The sequence below is a fragment of the Egretta garzetta genome, unplaced genomic scaffold (assembly GCF_000687185.1).
Source record: "Egretta garzetta isolate BGI_Z169 unplaced genomic scaffold, ASM68718v1 scaffold118, whole genome shotgun sequence".
In the NCBI taxonomy this organism is placed as follows: domain Eukaryota; kingdom Metazoa; phylum Chordata; class Aves; order Pelecaniformes; family Ardeidae; genus Egretta; species Egretta garzetta.
This window is the reverse complement of record NW_009260484.1, coordinates 1951997-1970556: the sequence shown is the minus strand read 5'-3', so window position 1 is coordinate 1970556 and position 18560 is coordinate 1951997. Positions and strand designations below refer to the sequence as shown.

General features: G+C 42.5%; 2 protein-coding genes across 2 annotated transcripts in view; one reads left to right on the top strand and one right to left on the bottom strand.

Moving 5' to 3' along the window:
• The window catches only part of NTPCR (nucleoside-triphosphatase, cancer-related), a 16659-nt gene extending 5510 nt beyond the window's left edge, over positions 1-11149 (top strand). The window contains exons 4-5 of the mRNA XM_009644175.2: positions 977-1186; positions 5913-11149. Of these exons, the coding sequence (XP_009642470.1) occupies positions 977-1186; positions 5913-5981 (279 nt within the window). The 3' untranslated portion in view covers positions 5982-11149. The remainder of the gene's footprint in view (positions 1-976; positions 1187-5912) is intronic.
• A 2659-nt stretch (positions 11150-13808) lies between these two features.
• PCNX2 (pecanex 2) overlaps positions 13809-18560 on the bottom strand; it is a 154805-nt gene continuing 150053 nt past the window's right edge. The window contains exons 33-34 of the mRNA XM_009644174.2: positions 16050-16498; positions 13809-14004 (exon numbers count right to left, since the gene is read on the bottom strand). Of these exons, the coding sequence (XP_009642469.1) occupies positions 13828-14004; positions 16050-16498 (626 nt within the window). The 3' untranslated portion in view covers positions 13809-13827. The remainder of the gene's footprint in view (positions 14005-16049; positions 16499-18560) is intronic.

Below are 18560 nucleotides of genomic sequence, written 5' to 3'. Positions count from 1 at the left end.
CAAACTCGCTGAGGGTGCACTCGATCTCGCTGTCTAAGTCATTGATGAAAACATTAAACAGCACCGGTCCCAGTACGGACCCCTGAGGGACACCACTCGTCACCGGTCTCCATCCGTACATCGAGCCATTGACCACTACCCTCTGGACATGACCATCCAGCCAGTTATCTATCCACCGAACAGTCCACCCATCAAATCCATAGCTCTCCAATTTAGAGAGAAGGATGTTGTGGGGGACCGTGTCAAAGGCTTTGCAGAAGTCCAGATAGATGACGTCTGTTGGTTTTCCCTTGTCCGCTGTTGTTGTCACTCCATCATAGAAAGCCACTAGGTTCGTCAGGCAGGACTTGCCCTTGGTGAAGCCATGCTGGCTATCTCGAATCACCTCCCTGGTCTCCATGTGCCTTAGCATAGCTTCTAAGAGGATCTGTTCCATGATCTTCCCAGGCACAGAGGTGAGGCTGACAGGTCGGTAGTTCCCAGGGTCTTCCTTTCTACCCTTTTTGAAAATGGGTACAATGTTTCCCTTTTTCCAGTCACCAGGGACTTCACCTGACTGCCATGACTTTTCAAATATCACGGAGAGGGGCTTGGCGACTACATCGGCCAATTCCCTCAGGACTCTGGGATGCATCTCATCAGGGCCCATGGACTTCTGTGCATTCAGGTTCCACAGGAGGTCACAAACCCGATCTTCTCCTACAGCAGGAGGGGTGAATACTAATACTAAGGATATTTCCTATTGTAGTTGGTATTTATGCTGTACATGTATTTTCATCTTTCCAAAAATCTGTGCTGAAATAGAAATGATAGATTTATAAGTCTGTCAGTTACTAGCAGCAGCATTGACTCTTCCACATTCCCCAGTATTACAAATGAATTGATTTCTTCTGGAGGGATTTCTTTTACTAGCATAGAAATTATTTCTTCTGCTTGTTCTGTGTTGTTTACAGTCTCTTGATGCACTTTTCCACAGGTAAGCCATGGCAGTGATGCAGAGAAAAAAATTTGTGTCATAGATGAGATTGGTAAAATGGAACTCTTCAGCCAGCCTTTTATTCAAGCTGTCCGTCAAACACTGACTGGCTCAGGGACCGTGGTGCTTGGAACTATTCCAATACCTAAGGGAAAGCCACTGGATCTTGTTGAAGAAATAAGAAGTAGGAAAGATGTTAAAGTGTTCAATGTGAGTAATATTTAATATCCTTAAAGAGCTTTCTGTTCTAGGTTGCTGGTTTGTATCTGGCTCTGTTTAAAAACTAATTGGTATTGCCAATTGATAGCTGTGGGTAGCTTGATGAAACAAGTTTTTTACTTTCCATTTTATTCTTAATGGGCAGGTGTTCACCTTACTTAAAAAAAAATCACATTTGGCACTTACTGTAGCAGTCTCACACAGCTGGCTTTGCTTGTGAGGGGCTGTAGAAGTAATGATATAGCTGTTTTAAAAGGTTTTCTTGCTGTAGTATTATTGTCATATAAGTATTCATTATTCCTAAGAGTTAAATCTTTTAAAGTACAGTCAGATTTTAATTTTTTTTTTCCAGACTGGCTTGCAGAAATATTACCAGTAATCATATTAAAGGAAAAAAAAAAAAAGGCAGCAGTGGAATTTGCAGAAATTATTTCTATAAGAAAGACACTTGTAAATTGAGAGTACTTTCTCTGGAGTCAATGAACCAATTTTGGAATTCATTATGTTATTTTTACAGACATAATTTTCATAATACTAGGGCCTCAAAGTGCATTTCTGATCGGTTACAGGGAGGTTCTCAAAAACTTACCACAACAAAACATAGCCTGTTCACAGGAATACATGCCTGAGGTTTCCTTAACATAAGTGTCCTGGATGCTTCACAAAAACAAGCTAAACACAGCCCCTGCTCCTTTGATTTATTTTTCTGCTCAGTGTGTACTATTTGTAGGAGAGAATTAAGCTATATATCCAAAACTCAACTGTGCATCTCTATAAATTTTAAATTCGGTAAGTGGGACTTATACATCCTGGCTTACTAAGAGGGGTAGTATGCTGTAGAGCAGTATAGTGTTGCAGCGTGTTCTTTTATCAGATGCACGTCACAATGAGAATGCTTGCTTTGTTCTCATCCAAGTGAATGAGGAAGGAAAAACACTATCAACAACTTTATACTGAATGATCTTAATTATTGAAGAGAAAGCAAAGCCTCCATCTTCTTCTTTCCTCTTCAAAGTGAGATTAATAAAAAACTGCAGTGCTCAGAAAATTTGTTCAGCTTTTTTTTAGTTAGTGGTCCCATCATCATCTTCAAATTCTGTTTTTTAAATTAAATTCCTGTTTAATTAAGTGCTAAAGCAATCCTAGAAGCAAAGGCAAGAGAAGATTCCTTTCTTCACATAAGCATTCGACTCCTACCGTTCCTTTCAGAGATAAAACCTCAGGTTTCCCACAGACAAGCTGATGTGTGTTAGTTGTCAGGCTGCTGAACAGGGATGCACGTGAATGTGAATTTTGTATGACTTGCTTTACAGTGGTAGGACTGGGGAAGAGGGAATGGAGAATGCCTAACTGAAAGCGACCCCATTCAGTGCTTGGGCTGCAGTCACGGCAAGGCAATAGTGTGTGTTTGGTTCTCTCGGGGGAGGAAACACACTGCTAGAAAACAGTATCTGGCTTTTCAAGGAACCTTTTGAGGCTTCCATTGTCTCTTTTTAGCAGGTGATGTTCTGAGGGCACGTGCCAATCTGCCCTAGGTTGTTAGCTGTGTCAGTCTGCCGATACATCTTTCTCTTAAGTACTGACGACAACCAGCAAAAATCTTCCTGTAAATTTCAATTTCAACTCTATAAAGAATGAGCCATCCTGTTTATACTGCTGAGATTAGGACATGCAGGTTTCTTTGTTTAAAAAGAGTTCTCTGGTGAATCTGTTAGCCAAAAGCATGGGTGTGAAATGTGTGGCAGACTGCAATAGTTCCCAGGTGGCAGAGACCTGCTATGCTACAGTCTTGTGCGGGAGAGTATGTGTCTCGCTTGCTCCAGTGACACGCTACATGCTCTTTCCCAGCTAGTTAAAACATGTGCACAAGCAGGAGCAGAACCTGCCCATGGGGAGTCAGAGGTGTTATTAGCTGAAGTAAATACTGGATCTCCAGCTATGTTCTTCAATGGCTGTGGCATGGGGAGAACTTGGAGTGCCCAAGTAGTTCATGGTCAGTAGTTTCTTACTGACTTTTATGGTTCCTGGAAGTGTAGAAGTAGGTGGCTACCTTCCAGAAAAGTTCTGCCTGTTTTCTCACTTACAAGGAGCTAAGCTGCATTTAAGTAACTCAGCAGAGTTTTCTCGTCCTTCTCTTAGTGTCACAAGGACAGTTCTGATGTTTGATGCTAAGCACATAGAGGCAGCTGTTTGGGGTTTTACAGTCCCTTCTGTCTTTAAAGCATACTCAGTTGGTGTAAATGGGCCCAGATGCCCTAAAAGCAGTTGAGGATTTGGTCCCAAATGTTTAATTTATTATGTTTAGAGCACTTAATGGTAGGAGCTCTGATATTTAACACATTTCTTTCCACTGTTGCCCAATTACATTTTGCTGAGAACTAAACTTGCCAGTGAAACTGCAGAGGTTCTTTTTGCACTGCCCAGCTCTGTGTAGTTTTGCAGACATGGTGTCATAAATAGGATCAGATTATCCTTGGCAGCTGGCACATACTTATTTCCTCTCATTTTCCCATTTATTAATTTTGCTTCCGTGAAACCCACTAGTGAAGTTTGGTTGTGTATGCCTTTTAAGAAAGAAAATAAATAGTTAAATGGATCAGAAGAAGAAAAGGTTCCGTTTGAACAGACTGTACAAGAGGGCTTTCGTTGACAGTACTTAAACAGTTAGGAGAAGGAAGCTTTTGTCCTCTACTGTTGTCTGCTTGGAGTCTAGGTGGAAGTTTCCTCCAAATTACCTAAATGCTTAGTATAAGCAGCACCCACAGTTATTTTCAACTCCCTGTCTAAAAATCTACCCATCTGTTTGTACATTCAGTACAGATACTGGGAGATTTGTTTTCTCTGGGAAAGCTGCCTGCACAGAATGTCTCCAGATCTTAAGAGGAGACTTATATCTATCAAGCAGCCTTTGTAAAACAGTTGTGAAAATTCCCCAGCACTTGGCACTTTCTCTGTGCTGCTCTCGCTGGACTTCTGGCATGTAGGTATGGAGAAGGGATAGATAAAATGTAGTATTGTTTTTGTTGGCTGTGAGACAGTGGGAAGAGCTATTAAATGCTGAGAAGGTCCTTTGAAAGTCAGGATATCAGGACACTTGCTGTGAGAGTTAGAGTTTGGCTGCTCTGTGTTCTGTGGCTTGTTTACCTTGGGGTCTCTCAATAGCCTTACTGAAGAGCAATTCCATTCTTTGTTGTCTTGTTCTCTTTGTTATTGTGGGGTTTTCTGTTTATCTTATAATAGGTTTAGAACGATACTCAATAAAAACAGCAGCATTTTCGGGCAGATCTTCTCTTTCATTCCCTTTTTTAATGTCACTTTTTCATCATTCCTGTGTTGATCTGCTGTCTTGAATTCAAGTGACATAGGTGAGACCACCATCTCTAGGTTTTACAGAGTTGGTTTCCAGCATTTGGATAGGATGTCTGTGGCTGTAAATAGCAGTAGGCTCCTAGGGCCAAACTATTCAGGTAGGACTGTCATCTATTTAAAAATACTAATAATACTTTCTCCTGTTCAGTATTGCCTGTAATACTTGGAAGGGGTACAAACCCTTGTGCTCAGGTCTAAAATGCAGCTACAGAGAATACAGTGAAACCTTGCTGGTAGAGAGTTCAGTGCCATGCATAATGTGGTGTTTCTCCTTCCTCGTCAAACAGCATTTCTCAAACTTTGTTAAAAATATGAATGCCCTTACTTTTTTTTAGCTCATCTGTCTTTGTCTGATTTCTTCCTGCCCTCTCTGCAGGGATCTGAACAGTGGGGAAAATTTCTTAGGCTTTTTAAAATTAGTCTTTTGCTGACACTTCACAAATGCTTGTTAACCCTTTTGTCACCCCAGCCATCTCCCCAGGTTTTGGTTGAGTTATTAATGCATGGCACTGTGGGTCACAGGACTCTCTATCAGGACCCAGTCTATCAAGAAGGAGTAATTTTTTTTTTTATATATATACACATGCACACACCCCCTGCCAGCTCTGTGCTCTATCGTTGCTGCACCTGGGAGCTGAGCTGACTAGCAAATGCTAGCGTTTGCTTGGCAGTTTACAGTAATCTGCACGTGCTGCAATGCAGATGGGCCCAGCAAAGGAAGGACGCTGGACTGCATGGATTTTCACATGCACTGGTCTTAAAGCCCAATGTTTCCATGGACTGATCAACGAAAGGCGTATCTCAGGGTGCTACAAAAGCCACCCTGGCTTTCTCAAGTAGTCTTACTTCTTTTTCAAGGTGTTTCTATCCTGCAATGCCAAGATTTCTCAGAATACAGAGTTGCACTGCTAAGCCTGTTTTCATTTTTTTCATTGCAGATGTTTTGGGCCTGTCATCCTAATAAATACAATCCTTTCAAGTACTGAAGGCATAAGAACTCCACTTTGTAGTAGGAAAATTATATTTGGTAATTGAAAAGGATTTCTAGTAATGACAAAAGTACATGCTGGCTCTTCGAGTGATTCTTGTTAGTTATTCAAGCCCTGAATAGTACTGCAAAATACCACGAGTAATTAAATCAGAAAGATCACTGAACATTCAATTGCATATTCAGGTTTGTGGGTTTAGCTTATTGTGTTCCCTGTAGCAGAAGGCAGGTGTTTGATGCTCAACATTCCTCCACTGAGAAAGAAATGCATTTGAATTTCTGCTTTGTTTGTTTTTGAAGTAAACACTGATATAGAAGTTATTCATCAAATTACATCAGTTTTAATTTCTCTTTCTCTAGGTTAGTAAGGAAAACAGAAACAGCATTCTGCAAGACATCTTGGCAGCTGTGGAATCCTGCAGAAAATGAAGACTTTTTCTTGCCTGTAAACACACAAGCTTTTATTTTAACAAAACATTACGACATTTTGCGGATGTTTTAGAGTCTGTCCTTCCTGCTTTAGCCCCTGGAGGCTTTTCTGGAGCCTTCAGGGTAAGCAAGGTAAAGCTGGTAATGCTCTAAAATGTGAAAATGAAATAGCAGGATGCTTGTTTATTCAGTTCACAAGCCAAGCCATTCAAAAAATTGAACAGATGCGTAGTTAACATCCAGTTCTAATCTGGGTATTTGGAAGTTAGGTGGTCTGACTCTGATCCTAGTTACACCATGTAAAAGCAATTAACTGCCAAATCTGTTTGAGATCGTATTCTTTCATAGTGTGGTGTGGACTGTTCTGCCTAGAGAGCAATTCTGTATCTGGAACTTAGCTCTGGTGTAACAGAACAGAACCCTGCCCAAAACGTATGTGTGCTCCGCCTGGCTTACATAGAAAGATCTCTGCTGTCTGTCAGTGACCCAGCTTAGGTGTGTCCAGGTGTGTTTCAGCATGGGGGCTGACGATTCAGGAGGCGGCAGGAATAAGCAGATGCTCTCCCCCTACCCCCAGACACCCCTCTGTCCAGTTGCAGTATAAGAAGGGTTATATAGAATTTCAAGCAAATTCCCTGTAGTCCCAAGTGACATTTGCAGAATTCCACTTCAGGAGGAAAAATAACCAACTCTACCCTCGCCTAAGTGGCCCAGACAGAAGTTGATAAGAGGGCTGCATTTTGGGTTTATTTTCAAGTTTCTGATGGCAATCCCGCCTCCTACCCCCTTAAAAAAATATATATAGAAATCATCAAGTCCATGAAGTTCAGTCAAATCTTGACTTGTGTTTTTCATGCAGTTTATTAAGTCAGGATCAACGTAATACTGCATTTGTCTCTCTGGGTTTTACAGTCTGTTATGTTTAGTGATACTTTTTATTTGGTTGCATTTTTTTCCTTATTCAATTCTGTACATGCTTAATGGTTGATGGTGAAATAAGAAGTGTTTGAGAGGCAATGTGTTTCCCTGTGAGGTGTGCAAACGTGTTGAGGAAAAGTGCTACCACTTAATTAGTTTTGCATGTTTTGAAAACAGAATTCCCTCCCAGGTGCACACCTCTTCGTCATACGATTTATAGTCATCTCTGGCTGTAAGAAGTTGTTAAAAATTCAGTTGTTTCTTAATTTTTTTCTATTGAGTTTAACAACTGTTAAAATAAGCAAACTATTTAAAGGCATTTTCAAATCTCATTTTAGTTATTTATTTCTGTAAAACCAGCGCCCAAAGTTGTAGGGGGCTGGATGGGGACAGGCATTTTTACAGGTGCCCTGGAAACAGCAGGGAGCATGGAGGGAATGTCCTTTCTCTTTCCTATGTTCAGAACGAGGGTCTGGTACAAACACTACCCCTCCACAGATGGTAGGAGGTACGCGCCATGTTGAAGGATGCCATGGTCATGTTCCCTGAGTGCCCCGGGACACTATCATTCTGCTGAAATCCATTTGGATGGTAGTATTGTCTTCATCATATTTGGAAAAAAGATAATTCCTCTCAGGGTCCCCCTCCTGGCTGCTTTTGCAAAATAAGGCTGTGCCCTGAAGGTATCACTGATCCCTTAATTACTTCAGGCATCTTACTCAGACAAGACACCTTGTTAAAGGTGAAGGGCTTGAGACCAACGTAAACTCCCTTCAGGGCTATGTGCCATAGATTTTTGAACAGAAATCTCTCTGCGTTAAAGTGTTGGATGTCCTTGCTGTTTCAATGTTAAGTGTCTTAAGCTGTAAAATGTGCTGCAAAAGAATAGTTCTTTCAATGACTAAATACTTACCTAAAGTCTAGCAAGCTTTTAGTGGGACTGCATTTGAGTCTTAAATGAGGACTGACCTTTAAAGCTAAATAAAATGGAGATATTTGACACTTCTCTGTAGAGGCTGGGAAGGGGAGCTCCTTCAGGAGTGGTGGCAGAGTTCAGTTTTCTGAATTCCAGTTCAGCCAGTGTTGTTGGGAGTTCATCACTTAGAGTGGAATTTGTTCCTCATAAAAGTAGATATATTGTCCTGCATATAGTGCCATGATGCCTATTGTAGTCCCATCATTTAATAGACTGGAAAAAAAGAAAAAAGAATCATAACAACAAGCTCAGGGAACTCTTGACAATTGTGCTTATAGTACTTTTAACCCATTGTCTCATGGACTTTTTGTAGTGAGGGTAGTTAGTCACTGGAGAAAAACTTCCAAAATGAAGGTGGATTTTTTTCCTCACTGGAACTGTGAGAAGAAGGATCAGCCCTTTTAAATCAAAGGGTATTTTTGCTGATGACATCAGTGGCTCTTGCTTTCTGCTACCTGTCTCAAGATTGGTGAGACTTCAATTCATTGTTCTTTTTTTTTTTTTTTTTTTAAGCCCATCTTCTCTCTGAGTCCTTTTGAGAGAAATAAAGAGAAATTTTGTGGTCTGTGTTCAGCAGCAGATCCTAGATGACCTTAGCAGTCATGTCTGGCCTTTAAATTTGAGACAGTCCTGAAGGGATGATTTTGACTGTTTCAGATGTACACCGAGTGAGTAAGAAAGTAATATTTCCAACTGAACTTAGTTTTTATGACACTCTGTGTTTACTTTAGAGGTAAAAATTATTGTCTGGTCTTGCACTAGTAAGATATTTGGAAGGCCTTGAGAGCACTGTAACAACAAACAGAGCATTCACAATTCCCCTGATGGGCCAATTTTACTAATAGCACACATTTGGTGAGAATAACCTCTGATGCACCAGCAAGATTCCAGATGACAACATTAAGTGCACCTGCAGGCTTTAATTGGTGCAAAAAAGGGGAGAATATGAGGTACCAATTACTCTCTCTCAAAGCCTGAGAATCAAGGACATTTTTGGCAAGGAGGCTTGTAATTCCAACATAAAATTGTGCACAGCATGGAACAAACAGGGCCTGCATTATTTATCATGCATTAGACAGTTTCTGACTTGTAAAACTCTGAAAAGGCTGAATGAGAGAGGTGAATCTTTAACACTTGACCTACTGCAAAGTTAATTATAAGTAATACGTCTGGGTTGCGGATTTAAGGATATACAAGCACTAGTGAAACATTGTAATTAAATACCAGCTCCCAATCCAGGGAGTAATCTAAATATGGCAATAATTGGGTGGTTAAAAAATAAACGGTGATGAGAAGATGATTATTACATGCTAGAGAATTTCACTGGTAATTCTAATCTTCTAAAATGAGCCACACAACATTCTGTTAATCTTTAACTTAAATTCCCCAGTAAGAGAAGAGCAGTCAGTTGGTGGGTTGGAGCCAAATGTAGATGATGTTTCTTGCTTTATTCTAATAAAAACTTTTAAAAAAAAGCTGTGAATGACATTGCAGAGACTCCTAAGAACTTAATAGTTTCAGAATGTCATTCAGAGATATTGAGAGTACCTGGCCATCTTGTCAAGGGAAAAAGACTCACCCTGTTAAGTCCTTTTTGTTAACATTTGTCTTAAATGTAACGAATGCCAAGATTTTCTGTCTGTGGGAATGGGGTGAGACTTTTCGACAAGAACTCCAGTTCCTCACAAAGAAGAAGTTTGTATGACACTTCAAAATGGAGGGAGCAGCAGGACCGCCAGCATTTGTATTTTTGGATAAACAGAAACGAACTTTGTATGCTGCGCCCATCTCTTGTTTCCTGCTTGCTTGCTGTGGTGCTAAACAGCCGGGCTGCAGCCCAGGCTGGGGGCTTGCCAGCATACCTGGTGGGTGCGAGCAGTTCAGCAGCCTGTGGTTGGCTTTGGTAAAAGGTTACTAAAAGTCTTTTTACCAGATCTTTGGGCCATGTTTCACCCTTAGGAGTGTAGGACCTGGCTTTTACTGGGTGATGTAAAGGCCCATTACTGAAAGGAAAGTTTAGGAAAACAAAATGGGGAGGGTGGCAAGTATCCCACATTTAATGCAAGGGCTGAAGTACTGTGTGCTTGGTTTACCATAGACTCGGAATCCTCCTTCCTGTAGCCTGCTGTACCGTGTGTTCCCCTCTGCGCTCTGGTTGCGAGGGCCCCGCAGAACCAGTGGGGATAAAATCATTCCTGATGTTTCTTTTCAGCAATGGTGATGTTATCAGTGGTTAAGCTGGGGGGGGCACGACACGGACACGGGACAGATAGGTCCTCCATCGCTTCGTCCCTTCTGACATTTCTATGAAAGAACCACATGTACCAAATGCTCTTGTGGACTTAGTGCTTGATTTCCTCAAAGGGTGTGTTCAGCTTGCTAGCGAGATGGGAATGTCGCCACTTTCAGGTTGTAGAAACAAGAAGGCTTTGGGCTGGCTGAATGAGCACCAGGCAGGCTTCTGCCTTCAGCCCCTGCTGAGTAAGCAGCCTTTGCAGCTCTGGAAAAATTGAAGCATAGCACCTGAATCTTCAAAACGGACACAAAATGGAACTGCATGTAAAGGGTACTTACACACTGGTGGTGGCCATCCTTCCTGCATCACAGAGGTGGTAAGACATCAGACACGTAGTGTAGGCAAACCGTTCAGCCTGAGCAACTTCAGGGCCCAGTTTTAACAACAGCGTTATGCATTGTGAAACCTATCAATCATCAGCGCCGCAGCTGACTTAAATGCAGTGACAGTCACCTTTGCTTTTTCATTCAGAGCCCAAAACTGCCCAACAGCTGGGGTTCCTGAGGTGTCACAGGTACCTCCGTCTTGCAACTCTGAAGCACCTCGGGTGTGAGGTCAAGTATCAAGCTGCTTAGGTCTTTCAGGAATAAAAGTAGGGCTTAAAGCCTCTGTCTATCTGTAGGTACTGGTGCCGAGAGTTGCATTCCTGTGAACTTGGGTGTCTTTCAGTGCTGTGCGGAGCTGCTCTGAGCAGCTAACTGTTGAAATTAGCTTTGTGTAAAGGTTATGTACCTGTTTATTAGCTTTGTGTGCCTCTTCATTGTGTACAGAGTAATCAGGTCTATCTCTACCTCATGCAAACATGGGGGGAGGTCTAAGATGTTTTTAATCTGTACAACCTCACACCTAGTTCCAGGTTTTATTTCTAACCATCATGTCTGATTATTCTGTAGGATTGGCCTATATTTAAAAACACTGCATGTAGCAGTAATCTTACTAATAACAGCAGACTGTCTCCAAAATTATGGAGATATGTAATGTGGGAGAGTTTGTTCTATCAGCTTTGGGGTTTTTTTTTTTGTTTGGGGTTTTTTTTTTTTTTGGTCTGTCTTTGTTACTGTTGTTAATGGTCGCTCTTGGGTTTTTTCAACCCACTCTGCTACAGTAACAACTTTAAGGCAAAATAAAAACTGTGTAAGACATGGCTACAAAAAGGAACTTGGTTTTGAATCTTACCTTGACTCCTGCTCTGCCCTGCTTGTGTACTGTGCCTCAACACAGGAGTTGGGACATGCCTTTTCTGGCAGCCACCCTGTGCAGCAGGAGGCTGGGCTTCATGCCATTGCTGCCCCCACAGAGTTACGCTCCAGAGGCTGGTGGCTTGAACTAAGTCAGGGCCTGTGAGGCAGCTGCATTATCATAGTGTGCAGTACCAGAGGCCACGGAGATGGCAGAGTCTCTTACAGAAAGTGTGGTGCCTGGAGAAGGTGGTGTTGCTGGGCCTTGGTCTGTGCTAAGCAGAGACAGGGGCTTGCTGCTGGAAGGATTTGTGCAGCTGTTTCCCAATCTGGTTTAGTGTGCTTGAGTTGGAGACAGAATAATTTAGGTTGATTGGGACTACTGGAGTTACTTTATTTTTGATGGAAATGAATTCAAACTTTAACTTAAGATGCGAAAATTGGAGACCTAAGTGAGGCTAACTGAACACGGGAAGTTTTCAGTGCTTTCCATGGCTGCCTGTTTGCCCTGCCTCCATGCAAGGGCAGGGTTTAGGAAGACAAAGCAGTGCTGGTTTTTCTTAGTGGACTGCCATGCAAAAGCCCCCCCAGGGCAGAAATGGGGCTGGCGGCTGTTGGTAAGAGCCCTCCACCTACCTGCGTCACCTCCATCCTTCATTTGTAACAAAGCAGGGTGGTGGGAGGAGAGGCATGGATCTGCCAGAAATGGTCAGAGGGGAGCAGCTGAATTCAGTTTCCTCTTCCACATCACACCTGGATGCTGGAGGAGACACTAGTAGGGCCTAAACTGCACTGATGACTGTGTGTCTCGGGGGCTGTACAGGAATACTGTGCTTTTGCCCTTGCAAACATGAGCAGAATTTTGCCAAGGTTGTGCTGAGCTTTATAAATAATCAATTCATCCAAGATCGGAATTGAAAGAAAAACAATAGATTTCTCAATTTTGTAAGGCAGAAAGCAAGGGAAAACAATTCCAAATAGAAACCCCAAAAACTGCTGCCACACAAAACATACTTGGATCACTTTATTTTCAGTAGGTGTTATTTAGTCATACTACTTATAATCTTAAGTGTGGCACAGTAGGAAGCTCAGAATGCAACTGTGTATCGCCTAACAGTAATGAGAGTTAGCTACCACATCTCTTGTTAAATCTTTCTTGTTAATTGGGACAAGACAGCCTGACTGCGCATTATCGTGTTGAGAATTAGAAACAATCTATGGTAGTTACAGTAAAGAGGAACAGCAAGACACAGATAGCTGCAATTTTTTTAATTTAAAAAAAAAAAATGATAATGCGCACGTGTGTTTAGATGCTATAGTAGAGGAAGGATTTGTTGTAGCCTTTTGGCTTCCAGAGTAGTCATGCGTTCCTGTAAATCAGTGTTTCTCAAACTTTGTGAAAGCGTGGCCTCCCTTTTTGCATCATCAGTCTCTGTACAACTATTAAATTGGCAGCAGCTCAGTTTCTCTGGGGGAGGGAAATCAGAATGCTTTGCAATTACTGGCTACAAGCGTTATGGACACTGAGCTGTGTCCAGCAATTAAAGGCATTTAGCTGTTCCCTTCCTAATGCAAACACTTCCAGACAGTAATTACAGCCTGCTTTGCACTTTCTTCTCCTTGAAGGGGGTTTCCCTGGGCCCTTTTGTGCCTCCCAAGGGGGCTGTTGCCTGGAATTTGAGAGACACTGCTGTAAACCAAACAGGAACATGAGATAATACCTAAGAGCAGGTGTTGATGCAAAGCTGCTTTCTTTGCCAATAAGCACCATATGCTTTGAAGGCTTCTCATGCACTGGATACTGTCTTTTCTCACACTTTTGTTAATCTGTGTAGCATGGCTCATTCACACAATACTTCGATATGGCTGCATGCAGTATATCAGTCTGTGATGCTGTGTTGCTATTCAGAATTACCACCTGCATGACTTGTTAAAGAAAAACAAGAAAGAGATTTGCTGTTGGAAAAAAAATCAGATTAAGCTCTAATGCTACAGGACATGTCATGTCGTACTGTCCTTTTATGTATTCATTGCTTCTGTTCAAAGTTGCCTTTGGCTGTATGTTATGTATCAAATGCCAATTAGTTTGCATGCAATCATTTAGTTATGACAGGAAAGAGATGTCTTGTGTGCTTTTCACTGAGTTGTATTAATATTTCTCACTGTATTCATTCATGATTCCAACCGTTCCAGGGGAAGGAACATTAAACAGGTTGTATTTGTTGTTCTAGGATTTACAAGAACCTGAGATGAAGGGGCACTGTGTGTTTTTTAGGACATCTTCCAACCCTACCCATGCCAAGAACTTTAGCTGAAGAACACCTGCCCTGTAGTATTCTTGTGTAGAAGTTAGAAAAATAATCATTTGGAGATTGCTTGTTACATTTGAAAGAACCTAAACCCATGTGCAGCTCCCTGACCTAGCTCTGTCTTTATTTAATTCTAAGAAGCACGTGGCCCTTGTGCTAGGAATACTCCTTACTGCTCCTCAGACAGGCTTTGCTGAGAAGCAGTGTCTTCCAGGGCCATGTCTTCTTGGCTGGCCCTTCTGCACTCCAGGTTCCGACTCATGAATATGGCAGGGCCCGGCCCTGCCTCTCGCCGCGGTCTGGGTTCTGTAGCGTCGGTTGCTTCGCAGGTGGTCTCGGTGAGTTGCTGGAAAGAAAGAAAGAAAAAGCCTACTAGTTTAGGACATTTCTAAGTAATGCTTCAGCTATTTTTTGAAGTGACAGGTGAAAAAAGTTAAAAATTGATTTAGGAATGTCATTCTGTGAAGCTGCATGGGATTCCTAACATGCGTTACTCCAAGGGACTTCTGAAGAGCTACTTGTCACACCTTGTGCCACACATAGATTTGGAAAGAAAAGCAGACCAGGAGCTAGAGGTTTAGTACCACAGATGTACAGGTAGAGTGAGCTGTAAAATCATTTGGACTGAAAAGGACTTCTGGAGGTCATTCGGTCCAGAGTGCTGCTCCAAGCAGGGCTGACTTCTAAGAAGTTAAATTGGGTTGCTCTGGGGCTTGCTTTGTACACCAAATTTTAAATCCAATTTGCGAAGAAACCTTTTCATCAAAACTGGAATGCAATTATCAGGCTGAAAGCGTTACGCACAGTGTCACCCCACTGTAAGGAGCCCATTAGTATAAAAGCTCTCCAGAACTGTACTGTGTTAATGTTTAAATAAAGCACTTCCTCCTCACCACTTGCAATCAAATAGGCACCTGGACTCTGCGCAGTTACTTTGGCCAGGACTCACCTCATCTGAATTTAACCATGTAGTCTTAGTGTATCACCATAGGCTGTCAGTGGTTGGCAGAGAGATACGAGTGTGGTGGGGCAAGATTTCTTCCTGGAAGCTGTAAGGATGAAGTGTATGGTCCTCTCCGCTGAACAGAGAGGCCACACCAGCAATCTACGGAGACGTCATGCCCAAATTCTAGATGGTTTAAAGTTAGATGAGGTGAATCCTAGCATTAGCGCTCAGTATTGCAGACTGACTGAGTTCTTGCAAATTAGGCTATAAAGTCTTGAGAGCTGGAATTATGCCCTGTCTTCTGATACATTCAGCTGTACACATTAATGCTCATTAGAGTAATAAAGTAGGATTGGACCCAGATGAGTAATGCCAGTCAACTTCTGTTGAAGTTCAGGGCAAAACTCCAGGGAACTATACCATACATGGTATTTTTGGGTTGAGAGCAAAATACACACAAGCTAAGGAGTTTTTTTTCTCTTGAGGTTTGGAGAATTCTTTGAAAATTAGGCAAGTTGTACACAGTTCAGAATGATAGTAGCAGAAAAGTGTTTTGGACCTTCAATATCCACAATCTTCCCCTGTTGCCAATTTGGTTTCCATTTTGATGGGCCAAATGTGTAAAGCCTGTCTTAAGTATGATGTCACTCAACCTCCAGTTGCAGTTGCCCTTTATCTCTAGTCCATCTTCTCACATTACTGCTCTGTAGTGCTGAGGTGAAAGTTTCAAAATTCAGGAAAGCACTTGATGGCAACCAAAGTTAAATAAATATACCTAAATAGACAATAAAACAATAACACTACTATGTGCATTGAATTTTCCAGGGAAGATGAGAATAGAGGTGGGAGCCTACTGAGAAGAGGGCTGGAAGTTCTTCGTGCATACTATTTTGCTGTTAGAAAACGCTGAATCACAGGGCATGCAGGTTTCCTTTGACTAACCCTTTCAGCAACAAGGTTTTCAGGTCCTGGATTGAATTTCTGGTCAGAGAGAGGAACAGAACAAGTGCAGTGTTCAGTGGCAACTGTTCTTCTCTGTACAAATAACTAAGTCCTGCATAAGCAAGCAAGGAAGGAGCTATAGTCTGCCTATGATGGTACTCATCACCTGGGCTGCAGACAATGGAGACCTAAGACCCTGGTCTGAGTGAAAAAAAGAGGGACTTTGCCCTAATTTGCAACTTCATGTGTGTGCTTAACGCCAGCCTGTCAATTACTTACAGATACATCCATCTCATATACACACTAATACTAAACGGCATCACTTTCATTGTGATGCAGCAAAATCCAAACCAAAATACCAAAATCCAAAGACGTTGGTTTGGAAAAGACTATTTTCTGATGAGCAAGAAGAAACCAGGCGGTGGTGAGGACAGTTCAGGAACCTGACAGGCGAGCAGTACTGTAGGGCACGCTTAGCACTGCTATTTTGGCTTCAGCCTTACCCGAGTTGTTTGACTGGCCGCTCTAGCAGATGGGCCCATGGCAATATTCATACTGCTGGATGACTGGGTGTCACTGGTGTTGCCTCCGTCTGCAGCTGAGAGCCCAGAAATCACCAGAGCACTTGAAAAACTTCTCTTGCCGAAGAGCAGGCTGAGAGTTGAGCTGGTAGAAGAGGCGAGACTGGACCTGAGCATTGCTGCAGCTTGGTCCTGCACAGTCAGCTGGCCAGCAACAGGAACAGCAGGGGACTGGGAAAACACAGATGTTGCCGAATTGTGGAATGACAGCTGACTACTAGAAAGCCTTTGGGCAATTTCGTGGGCAGATGTAGATGTTTGGATGAAAGGCTGGCGGCTTTCTACAATTGGTCCAGAGTGACTTGAAGCAGGGGGCCTTTGGTTTAAAGCACTGTGTGCCTGGACAGACTGACTCCTGGGTTTTCTCCTGCCTGTAAAAGAAAGATTAAACACATTACATCAGTGACATCCTGATGAACTCCATGGTATTGACAGTGTCCCCTGTGTACATACTACTTTTGGCATATTACTACTGGCTTTATCCCATAAGAATCCCAAGAATAACAGAAATAACAAACTGTTAAACCTATGAACCTTTCTGTGCTTCCCACTACAAGGGTTCTGGCTTTTGGTCAGAATAGCTCCGGTGGTTCTGCACTGAGTCAAAGGAGAGGGAAATAAGACAACACCCCAAGGAAGGTGCTCTAATCACAGGCTCACACCTCTTCTGCCACACATGTTTTAAGCTGCCCAGTGAATGAGCGAGCATAGTGTTGCTGTAACTCCACTCCGCTTCAACAACCATACTAACATAGAGGATGTTGAATATCCATCTTAAAGGGCTTGGTATAATTACAGGCAAAATTAAAACAAAAAACCCACAACCCCCTATGAGTTAAAACAATGGCACATTAAAAAGAATTATTCCTGCATATTGGGAAAGAGAATTTGAGAATTCAACCAAGCAGAAGACTACAGCATGCAAGCCACAAGACGGTTTTTAAGACTAGTATTAAACTATAGCTGAGCTCCAATAGTGATATTTACAGTATATCACAGACTGAAGAGGTGTGAGGGCAGCCTGTGGGAGCTCTGAACGAGACCCACATAAGGCTCTTGCCCCATTCCGTGAAGCATCTCAATGCAGCCACTGCTGGACACAGAGAGTGGGTTAGGTTGGCTATTCTGACGTGCCTAGGCAACTTCTACCTTCCTGTACATATACACACCCATTTTTAACATTTAGATTGACACTTTACATCATCCCAACAAATAATTTCTGTATTTCTTATGCTTGCGTATTTAAATAGACATAGAATGAAAAATAAATCAACTTACTGGCCAGTGAACCCACCAGATACCTGCTTGCACCCAGGCACTCTGCAAATAGCATGCAGCGGGCTGGCACGCACCATGGCCCCCAAAAGAGTTCCCTGTTTCTGCAGACAGGCCCCAGCCCAGGCTCACGCAGCAGATAGATAGATACCCACTCAGCGAGTGCCTGCTTGGCTTTTTTGCTTCCCAGGAAACTCCAAACATTAACACAAGCTGGCATTTTGGTTTCCTTGCTATAGCTGTAGGGTAAGAGAATTGATGCCAGAAAATCTGTTGAGAGCCATCAACACAGAAACAAGTTTTGCTGGCAGGCATTTCCAGGTTGCTGGTAATTTATTTTTTTTTGCTTTGTTTTTTCCCCAATACCTGAACTATGGAGGGGAGGGAAGCACTGGAACTGCTGCAGATACTGAAATTTTGCAGGCATAAAGGAATATAAATCTCACACTATCTTCTAGAAACGTGACTGACTGCTGAATTCATGAGTAATGCAGAATTTCGTATCCAAACTGTTTACATTACATAGCTGAAACACGCTGGTTTACATCCACAGACCTGCTTCCCAGAGGCTGGTGTCATTAGCCCCACTTCTCAGACGCTGAGAGAATTTAAAGCAAAGAGAATTTAGGTAACTTGGCAGAGAGTCAGGCGGCAGAGCTGGCCACGACCTAACTGCAGCTCTTTAGCTTGGACTAAAACCTCTGGCTTGGCAAGCACTGGACACTTTCACACCCCACTTACAATGTATCTTTAGTTCTACTTTTATACTCCAAACAATAAAAAAAAAAGTTTCCTAAGATGGCTTGCAAAGCTGCATGCTCTGTAATAAAAGCCCCGAGATCTCTGCTTGAGAGCACGGGACAGATGCGTGCGGCTCCCATGTGCCACGCTGCCAGCGTCCTCCGCACGTCAGAGGTGATCAATAGGGGGCACGTGCTGTGACGGGGGTCACGCCTGGGATTCAGGTTCTTCAAACTCTGGGCTTTTGTTTAAGTGCTTCGGTTTCTACATCTGATGGTTATTTCAATACGTTACCCTTTTTAAATAAAAAGAATGGACTGGAACTAAGAACAGAGGGGCTGCGGTGTGTTAGTTTGTGCAGGGCCTAACGCGGCCAAACATCTGTTTGTGATTTAAACTGCCAAGCTGATTCCTGTC